The sequence below is a fragment of the Myotis daubentonii genome, chromosome 19 (genome assembly GCF_963259705.1).
Source record: "Myotis daubentonii chromosome 19, mMyoDau2.1, whole genome shotgun sequence".
NCBI lineage: Eukaryota > Metazoa > Chordata > Mammalia > Chiroptera > Vespertilionidae > Myotis > Myotis daubentonii.
This window is the reverse complement of record NC_081858.1, coordinates 17,941,661-17,952,315: the sequence shown is the minus strand read 5'-3', so window position 1 is coordinate 17,952,315 and position 10,655 is coordinate 17,941,661. Positions and strand designations below refer to the sequence as shown.

Sequence of the window (10,655 nt, the reverse complement as noted above, 5' to 3'; positions counted from 1 at the left end):
ACCTGGAATCAAACCAGCAACTTTTCGGCACACAGGATGATGCTCAACAAACTGAGCCACACTGGCCAGGTGGAGACACGAAATCTTGATTAACACGGACTCATTACCCTTAATATCCTCTTCCTCCTCCTCCTCCTCCTCCTCCTCCTCCTCCTCCTCCTCCTCCTCCTCCTCCTCTTCCTCCTCTTCCTTCTTCTTTTTAGTTTGTGTGACTTTGACTTCTTTGGGGAGAAAACTCTACTTCTGAGCTAAGTTATATCTCCAGAGGTTGTTAGCTTACTTCTCTAAACCATGTGACATTAGCATCTCTGTGGTAGCCCTTAGGATCATTTCCTGTTGTTCAGACTGTTTAACTTTATCACTTGAATACATTTTTGGGAAAGAAGGTATGTTCATGGGCTGTCATGCTCTTCTGAGATGGTGAGCCAAAACTGCAACTTGAGTATGACACATAGCACTCTTTATTTTTCTTGGAAGTTGTGAGGGCTTTACATGTTAGCAAGGATACAGGATAAGAACAGACAAATCCAAACTGGGAAGCAGTTAAGTTGAAACTAAAATGTCACTTCCTAACAATAGGAATTTGGCCTCAGAATGGTATGCCTAGGAATTTAATCTCCTAAATGATTCAAGAACGACATTTTAAAAGTACATGACATTGAGTTTATGAAAGTGTGTGAACCAATGCATTTTAGATAGCATTTGGGTCAACAGAAGCTGTTTGATACAGAAATGGTTTTCCCGATAACCCCCAGCTAGCTGGAAAGTCCCTCCATCCAGGACATTCCTCAGGCTTTCTTGCCATCTAGACTCTCAGTGTAGATAAGACCGCTCAACAAGAGTTCTTTAATAAGCCTCCTCTTTTCTTCAAGATGAATACTGTTTAACTCCCTTCCCAGGGCTTCCTTCTGTTTCTCTGTGTCTTGGGTGCTGGCTCACATGTCTGTTTGGTAGAGCTTTTCCATTCTCCTTCTCTCCCATCTTTTCTCTATTCCTTTATCAACTAGTTTATGCCACCACTGTGCACCGAGTGCCTGCTGTGTGCCAGGCCTGGTCGGGTGGAGGGCTGGTTAAGTATGGATGGGGATGTTCATAAAAAAGACACATAAGACCGATTTCTTGCCAAGAAACCCTACAAAGGGTCTGATTTCCACTCTTTCACTGCTTGCTTTCTGCATCACTCAGAGGCTATCCATTCTCTGTGCTAGTTTGCCATCAGGGGACTGGCTCTCCTGGGATTGGTCCTGGTCTCTGGTTGCTGGGGTCGGTCACTTCATCTTCCTGAGTTTTTCTTCCTCTCACACAAAGAGGTGAACTTGACAGTCCTTAAGGAGACTCCAGCTCTAAGATTGGAATCGTTCTGGTGGTTTCCAGCGCCCACATGGGTGCGTCCAGTGGCTCAGTGAACCCTCTCTCCCATGCAGGTGCTGAAAGCAAGATGAGCTACTTTGTGGATTCCGCAGTGAGTGGCCCTGCCCCTTACCCAACAGTGCGTCCTGTGGTGGCGGTAAGTGGGGTCTCTTCCAGGCCCTCCCCTGCCCCCCGCCCCCCAGCCTCTCTCCCTCCTCCCCTTGCCTTCTGCATCCTGACCTCTCTGAGACCCAGGAGCCAGGGCCCCAACTCCAAAGGTAGATTCAGCTTGGAATTTTTTTGGAAGAGCTGGATTGGGAAATGATGTCTTTTGATCAGCATATAAAGTAAAAACCCAAGACTGACAGATTGGCTGAGAAAGATGTTTTAGTGTTTCTGTGTCAGAGAATATGATTCAAACATGATGAAGGGATAAAGCCAGTTGATGTTTTACTGCTCAGTTCACCTGGTGAAGATTTTTCATGTACTGATTGATGGACCTTTGACCTATTGTTGGCATAATGAAAGTTACATTTGACCTCATACAGAAAGGCTAAATAACAACACAAGCTTTCTAGTTACAGAGATTGAAACTAGAAATGAAATGTGATAATAAATTTATAGGGAAATTTCAAAAATTGTAGACTAAGAGGGGTCAAGAAGCTTTAAACCAGGACACTGTGGCATTTCTTGCCCTCAGGGGAGGCGCCTCACTGGAACTGTGTGCAGATCCGCAGAATTGTTTAGAAACATTTCTTATAAATTTAGAGAGATCCCCGAATTTTCATTCATCGATTCTAATGTTAAATGAAACTTTAATATTAGCAGATGTACCATTCACTAGTCATTCTAAATTCTGTATGTTTGGTGCAAAGACAGCCATCATAAATGTTGAACGGGTTGTACTTGCTGTGGCAATGGACGGACAGGTTTGTTGTTTACCCTTCCCAGGACGTTTCTGGGTCTGAACAGACACCAGTCCACCAGCACTTTTTCCTGACCCCAGTCTGACTGTCTTGCCTGAGATCCTGTGCAGTGTTTAGCACTGATATCCTTAAGTTAACCCTGAGCTCCCACTGGGATCATATAATGCAAGATTGGCTATGTTTGAAAACTGTTTTCTGTAGAAATGAAACATTAATTAGTCAAAAGCTACCCTATGTTTAAGGGAAGAGCACCTCTCTTCTGGCTGTTCTGTTACACATTTCTTCTTATAAAAAGGCTTCCGTGTTCATATAAATATTCACTGTTCTAAAAACATTAGAAGAAGGAAAGGGTTTTGACTACAGTTTACATCAGAAATATGTTTTAAAGCGCGCGCGCACACACACACACACACGCACGCACGCACGCACACACACGTCAGTCGGTTTTGCTTAGTAGGAGTTGCCAAGGGCCTTGTACATTAAGGTCACACAAGCGGCTGCAGAAGTTGGCAGGGAACAACTCCTCCCATTTCCCCCACAGACGCTATTGTCTAAGGTCAACACAAAGTACACTACATTCTTCTTAAAGACGATATTGTAGAGATGTGTTAAAATAAACAGGAATCTTGTGATGTTGGGGTGAAATGTGTCGTTGACTTGGAAAAGTACGTTAAAATGCCAGCTTATGTGAATTCTCTTTACCAGTATTGTAATCAAATGAAACAAGATTAATGACTTGTCAAAAAAAAATCTATGCCACAAGAATTTCTATTTATTTTATTTTAGCTACTTAAATAGAAACCGTATTGTAAGTATACAAATTGCAGATATAATATTAAATGATCCTAGACAAGGTATCTGAAAATTACAGGAGATTAAAACAAAACAGTCTACTCAAAGTGCATATTTTGAACTAAAGATTGCTCCCTGCCAACTGGATGCATTGGATGTTTTTAATGTATTTGGAATGATTTCTACTCATTTCAAAACAAAGAACCCATTTACCTCCATCCTCGATTCCCATGTATGAAAGGCGTTACCAACATGCAGGATCCTTTTTCACTGCAAATTTCAATGCTGTTGGGCAAACGCAGAGGGTTGGGTAAGAGAACTGCCGAGTGACTGGCCCAGCGCTTTCCCGCGGGCGGAACTTCTCTCTGGGCCTCAGTTTCTCCATCACTGGCACTGGTGAGGCAACATTTTAGAACATAGAGGAAGCAGCAGAGTCCTTTCACTTCCTTAGATACCTTCTCTCTAATGAAAAGAAATCAGTAAATGACATTTATGAGTACAAATTCAAGTTCAAGAAACCAGCTCCCATGGATTACCTTCCATGTTAGGCTGGACTATAATACACAGCCAGAGAAATCTGTAAATTATCTATAGGATGTAAACTTGTAACATCGGCGCTAGAGAAACTAGCAAGTTTCACACTTTCAATCCCAACCTAAGATTTCGTGGACGAGCAGAGCTTCACTCACTTCCCCAGGCAAGGAAGTCGGAGCCCGAGGCACCCTCTTCTCAGTTCTGGAGGAGCCAACCCCTGATGCTTAGTTCAATAAATCAAGTCCTTCTGCCCAGTGCCCTGGCCTCTGATTTAGTTAGATTGGGCCACCAAGGAAAGAAACTGTGTCCCAGATCTAGGAAGTTTGAGGGTGAAAGGAAAACCATGAGGGCAGTGCATTTTCAGCTGTGTCATTCCCCACCAGCGGGTATTTGGTGATACTTTTGGTTGTCAAAACTTGGGGGATGGAGCTACTACTGGCGTCTAGAAGGTGGAGGCCAGGGAAGTAGCTAGATGTCCCACAATACACAGTACAGTCCCCACAACAAAGATTTATTCATCCCCAAACATCAGTAGTGGGCAGGTTGAGAAGACCTGGCCTGGAGCAGCCACTGGCTAACTCCGAAGGCAGGATGATGCCGTGTGTACAGATTGGTCAAAGCAGGTCTTTGTTAACTTGTAAATTATTGCTTTCTTTCTTTCTTTCTTTCTTTCTTTCTTTCTTTCTTTCTTTCTTTCTTTCTTTCTTATGCTCACTCGAGTATATTTTTCCACTGAGTTTTAGAGAGAGTGGAAGAGAGAGAAAGACAGAGAGAAACATTGATATGGGAGAAAAACATTGATTGGTTGCCTCTTGCACGAGCCTCGACCAGGGCCCAGGCCAGGGAGGAGCCTACAACTGAGGTAGGTGCCCTTGACCTTCGGAATTAAACCCAGGACCCTTCGGTCCACAGGCTGACTCTCTGTCCACTGAGCCAAACTGGCTAGGGCTAAATTATTGCTTTAGAAAGAGAAATCTTAAAAACAAACAAACAAAATCTTGAGAATATATTCATGTCATGAGGGGTTTTGCTTAGCACACTACATTAGTTGTCCAAGAAACAATCTTCTAAATCAGGATAAGAATATTTTCTGGTCCTTGAAGATGACTAAATCTTGGATTCTTTATTTGTCAATTAGAGGTAGCATTAGCATGGGTTGTTCACATCGGCAGCAGATGTGACACTAATGTCGCATTTCACACAGAAATCACATCATCCGCCTCAGGGTCAGCTTGTCAAACTCAGGACACGTTTTCCCCCTTGTCAGGTCAGCCCTTCAAGAGACTACAATGAATGACATGATGTCACAGCTGGGGAGGTAGGGAAACAATACTTTTGGAAGTGGTCTGGCCAGCGTGTGGGAGGGGGTGACATGGCCAGGGACATATATGGGTTGTGTGCCAGGGACCCTTTCATCCAGGGGAGGAAGCGCTCCTTCCTGTTATGCTAGCCCAGCAAGCCTGCGGGGAGCCCTGGAAGTCCCTTGCAGCGCTGGTCCCTGGTCCTCTCATGCGTCATCCTCCCCTCCGCACCACTGAGCCAGCAGAACTGGGGGAGGACAGGAACGGGAGGGATGGGCCACTCCTGGTTTTGAGCAAACATGTCGCAATCCTCGGCTACTTCACAAGCAAAGAGGACATGTGGGGGAGGTCCTTGGGGATCAATGACCCCGGGGGCCAAGGGGACTTTAGGAAGCACCTTGAATGTTCAGAGGGAAGGAACGACACTGCCCACTCACCTCCCCAGAGCGTGGTCCCTCAGGGATGCAGCAATATGTTGGGGCAGGAATGGCTGCCTAAGGGGTAAAATGGATTTTCCAAAATGCTACAATTTCCTAGGATGAGACGCGGGGTCAAGCCTGTCAAACTCAAAGGCTCACACGGGCCAAATAAACAAGGTTTAAGTGTATGTGGGCCGCAAAAACACAAAAGCTTCAATTTTCATAGAAATGTAGGTTTATTTCGATAGAGACATGCTGAATACAAAGGGCTGAAATAAATGAGTCATCATTAACATAAAATAATAGAACATTTTAATAAAAATCAGTATTTTTTTCTTGAACATTAACTTACCAGACACTGAATAACTGCACAAATTAGAAAGCATAACGCAAATACACCTATTTTTCTTGTTCTCCGAAAGCGAAGTATTTCCTGTTGCTCACACCAAACAAGTCAGTCCAAGACTAATGACGTGGCTGTCGGCTGCTAAAATATTTGCTGCTGGTACTAGTGGAGAGAAATGGTGCACCTGCACCTAAGGCACGGAATGGAAATGAATGCAACACGATTATAGTCATCACTCATTAGTGAACGTTGTAGTTTGTTATGAATAATTATGTATAACAGGATATTGTAAAAATTAAGTTACAAAATTTTTATTAAAATGTTTCTTACATACTGTTATATTGGCTGGGCTTCAAAAATATTTGCTGCGGCCCACAGGCAGTGAGTTTGACATGCTTGCCCTGGGTGGAGGGAGCGTCCCTGTACTTTGAGGTGGGGTAATTGCATTGAACACTTGCCATTCTTTCTGGATCAAATGCTCTTCATATGGTGACTATGTTTTTTCTTTCTTTCCTTCTTTCTTTCTTTGTTTTAATGAAAGCAAGGGTTTCAGAAACTGCCCAACAAAGAACTTTTTTGACATGTGAATTTATTATATGAAAGATTTCCACGTTGTATAAATGGGATCACACATATCAGAAGCTTAATTGATAGTTTGGAGTAACGTGACGTGAAATCAGGGCTATTTCAGACATGTGATCACAGGATAAATAGGGGATGGAAATATGCCCAAGTCCACGCTGGATGCCAGCTTGGAGGGGGCAAAAGGGAGTCTGACAGCCATTGGCAAGTTTTAGGCATTGGCTTTCATCCTCCCTGTGCTGTTCCATGGGGACTTGAAGTACTGACGGGCCATCTGAATCCATAGTGTAGTGATGGCCGAGGGGAGTAGCCTGGGCCTGGGGCTGAGCTCAGCGCACTGCAGAAGTGAGCTCCAAACACCTGCCCTCAGACACCGATCCCTGCCACAGAGGCCTCTAAGATTGACTGTGGATCTTGCCAATTATTCCATGGCCTGAGCAAACCCTCTTTTGTACCTTTTCTTTCTTCCTTCCATCATGCATGGATGGATGGATGGATGGATGGATGGATGGATGGATGGATGGATGGGTGGATGGATGGATGGATGGACAAATGGATGGACAAATAACTCTATTTCCACCTTCTGACTCTGGTGAGGCAGAAGGGGCCTGGCCTCACTCCTGCCCCATTTGCTCCACACATTAGACACAGATGCCTTCAGTCCTGGGCCTCCTGGACAGGGCAGCTATGGAATGTAGCCGGATCAATTATCATGGAAAGCACGTGGGCTTTGGAGTCAGAAAGACCTGGCCTGTTGCTCCTAGCCATGTGACCTTGGACAAACGCCTTAACATCTTTGAGCCTCAGTGTCTTCATCTGCGAAATAGACAGATGTGAGGTCCTGGTGCTGGCTGGGTGAGAGAATGCTTGTCCAGTGCCGGCCCCTAAGGGGACTGCAGTTACTTCCCTTTCCTGAGGCTCACGGTCTCTTCTCCGTTTCTCTCTGGACTTTGTGATTGTGTTGGGTGGATGCATGGAGGGCGGAGGAGAGATGATCCCACTTGTTGTCCATACAAGGGTGTTGCCAGGACGAGAGGGGGCTCCTGGGGGAGCGATGGAGACAGCCTTGTGGAGCAATCTCCTTGCTTCATCACTGCACTGCCCGAGAAACAGCTCTCTTGCCACCAGATCAAAGTTCTCTTGTAATCAGCTGGTGGTTTAAACCCCATGGTGTCAACAGCCCTCGTTCCCTTATCTTGAGTAATTGCAGTTTAATTGGGCCTCCTTGGGAGGCAATGCCTTTATTTATTTATTTATCTTGTTTTTTTTTGTCTGTGTGTGTGCCAGGTCTTTATTTTTTTAAATTTCATTTTATTGTTTAAAGTATTACAAATAGCAGTACATATGTCTCCTTCCCCCCCTCCCCCATTGACCTTCCCCCAGGCCTCCCCTACCACTCCCGCACATGCCCTAACCCCCCTCCCCCTCAACACCTCCCCCATTGCCTTGCCTCCATTGGTTATGCTTATATGCATGCATACACGTCCTTCGGTTGATCTCTTATTGAATTTATTGGGGTGACATTGGTTAACAAAATTATACAGATTCCAGGTGTACAATTCTATAACACACCATCTGTATATTGTATTGTGTATTCACCACCCCAAGTCAAATCTCCTTCCATCACCATTTATGTCCCCTCTGCCCTCTTCTACCTTCCCCACCCCCATTTCCCGAGGGTAATCAGCACACTGTTGTCTGTGTCTATGAGATTTTTTTTCTTAACCCTTCACCTTTTTTACCCCTCCCTGAAACCTCTTCCCCTCTGACAGCTGTCAGCCTGTCCTCTGTATCTGAGTCTGTCTCTATTTCATTAGTTAGATTCGGCATATAAGTGAAACCATAGGGCACTTGCCTTTCTCTGACTGGCTTATTTTACTTAGCATACTACTCTCCAGGTCCATCGATGCCGTGGCAAAGGGTAAGATTTCCTTCTTTTTTTACGGCTGAGTAGTATTCCATTGTATGAATGTGCCACAGCTTTTAAAAATATATTTTTATTGATTTTTAGAGAGAGAGAGAGAGAGGAAGAGAAACATCAGTGTGAGTGTGGGACATCCATCAGCTGCCTCCTGTGTGCTCCCTACCGGGGGTGCGCCCTGACTGGGAATCAAACCAGCAACCTTTCCATGCACATGATGATGCTCAACCAATTGAGTCACACCAGCCAGGGTGTGTAGCACAGCTTTTTTATCTGCTCATCCGCTGATAGGCACTTGGGCTGCTTCCAAATCTTGGTTATTGTCAATAATGCTGCAATAAACACAGGGGTGAATATATTCTTTTGAAGCAGTGTTTTGGGTGTCTTTAGATATAGCCCAGAAGTGGAATCGCTGGGTCACAAGATAGTTCCATTTTCAATTTTTGAGCTAACTCCATACTGCTTTCCATAGTGGCTGCTTTTACACAGCAAGAGAAACCAGCAACAAAATTAAAAGACAACCCACTGAATGGGAGAACATATTCACCCATGAGACATCTCAAGGGGTTAATTAATATGCACAATTTATAAAGAACTTAGGTAACTCAGCACCAACCCTTCACCCCCACCCACACCCATCCCCTGGCAAATAATACAATTAAAAAATGGGCAAAGGACCTGAATAGACACTTCTCCACAGAGGACAGACAGATGGCCAATAGACATATGAAAAGATGCTCCAAGTCACTAATCACCAGAGAAATGCAAATTAAAACGACAGTGAGATATCACCTCACACATGTCAGAATGGCTACCATCAGTCAATCAATAAACAACAAGTGTTGGTGGGGATGTGGAGAAAAGGGAACCCCCACTGCACTGTGGGTGGGGAAGCAATGCCCTTCTCACCCAGGGCTGCTCGCACACTCTTCACCTCTACCCCACATGCCTCAGGATTGGAGCCTTTGGATTCCATGTGCTCAGAGGAGTCTGGGCTGTCCCTGCTCTGTTGGGACCTGCCATTGCATGTCTCTGTGAAGCTGAACACAGACGCCCTTCCCTTCTCCCCAGGAACCCCGAGGAGCAAAGGGATTCTGGGTTAGAGAAGCAGGAATGGGATGTGAATGGAAACCGAAAAAGAAATTCTTTTCTTATTGCTTGGGATGGTGATGACTTTACTCCTGGAGAGATTGCTGGGACACCATGTTTCAGGAAGTGATCTATGGCCACAACTCTTCGTGGCAGAAAATTTGAAGGAAACAAGAGTGACAATGTATGTTTCCCCGGCATCTTAGACAGCAGGGCTTTGCTAGGGGATTGGGTGCAGTCAGCACAATCTAGAGCAGTGGTTCTCAACCTTCCTAATGCCGTGACCCTTTAATACAGTTCCTCATGCTGTGGTGACCCCCAATTTCATTGTTACAAATTGAACATAACTAAAGCATAGTGATTAATCAGAAAAACAATATGTAATTATATATGTGTTTTCCAATGGTCTTAGATGACCCCTGTGAAAGGGTCGTTTGACCCCCAAAGGGGTTGCGACCCACAGGTTGAGAACCACTGATCTAGAGAATTTCAGAACCCGACTGCAACCTGGAGACCATCTCTCAACATCCGGAAATTAAGGTCTAATAGGTTAAATAAGTTGCCTGAGTTTACAAAGAGGGCAAGAGGTGAAGGATGGTCCCGACCTCCTGACTTCTGGGATAGGACATGACTTACTACTGACTTCATCTGAATTGAGTTGTAGATATCTGGTGATTATAAGAACTCAGAACAGACTTTCATGCCCACATCTATATGCTTTATTTATATTTTAGTGACTTAGTCTTCCCCAATTTAGGAAAAAAACACACAGAGCTCCGTTTGGGAATTACTGCCCAGGCGTTTAGCCATGGCGAGTTCTCCCTCCAACATCCCAGGTGAGGCTCAAAGTCAGCCTCCCCTCCCATCTCCTGAGGGTTGCCTGGCTGTCAGCCTGGAGGCCTGGGAGTCTGAAGGCTCCATGATAAGTGAGTAGAAGCTGACAAATGACACTGTCTCATCCGAGATCTCTCAGCAAAGAAGCATCAAGCCCCGACACCCGGGATGGTCTGGGGTTCAGAGCCCTTGGCACTGCCCAGCTCCCACCATCAGCCGATTCCACTGCGCCTGTGAGGAGCAGAGGGGCCATGGTCTCAGGCTGATGGGCTCATGCGGAAAGGACTGGGTGTGTCGCCCAGGGCCAGCTGCACTATGGTCTCGCAGGAGCCACGCACCGCCTTCCACCGAAGGGCAGAATCCGATACTCCTGTCCCGGTTTCCGTGGCCCTCTCTCTGCGCTTCGCTTCGGATGTTTTCTCTCTCAGAAACCTGCCTATGTCAGGTCTGCCCTTTCACCAAGGCCCAGGCCCATCACTCTTATTGTTTTAAAAAGAATTTCCTGGCCTTGAGGCTAAAATTAAACTGCCCTTTGAGAGTTTCCTATTTTGTCTGTTCCTG

The 10,655-nt window shown here is 45.3% G+C and overlaps 1 protein-coding gene across 2 annotated transcripts in view; it reads left to right on the top strand.

Moving 5' to 3' along the window:
* Positions 1-1,424: 1,424 nt before the first annotated feature.
* Positions 1,425-10,655, top strand: part of ETS1 (ETS proto-oncogene 1, transcription factor) — a 116,831-nt gene continuing 107,600 nt past the window's right edge. For both annotated transcript variants that reach the window (XM_059676622.1, XM_059676624.1), the window contains exon 1: positions 1,425-1,507. In XM_059676622.1, the coding sequence (XP_059532605.1) occupies positions 1,439-1,507 (69 nt within the window). In that variant the 5' untranslated portion in view covers positions 1,425-1,438. The remainder of the gene's footprint in view (positions 1,508-10,655) is intronic.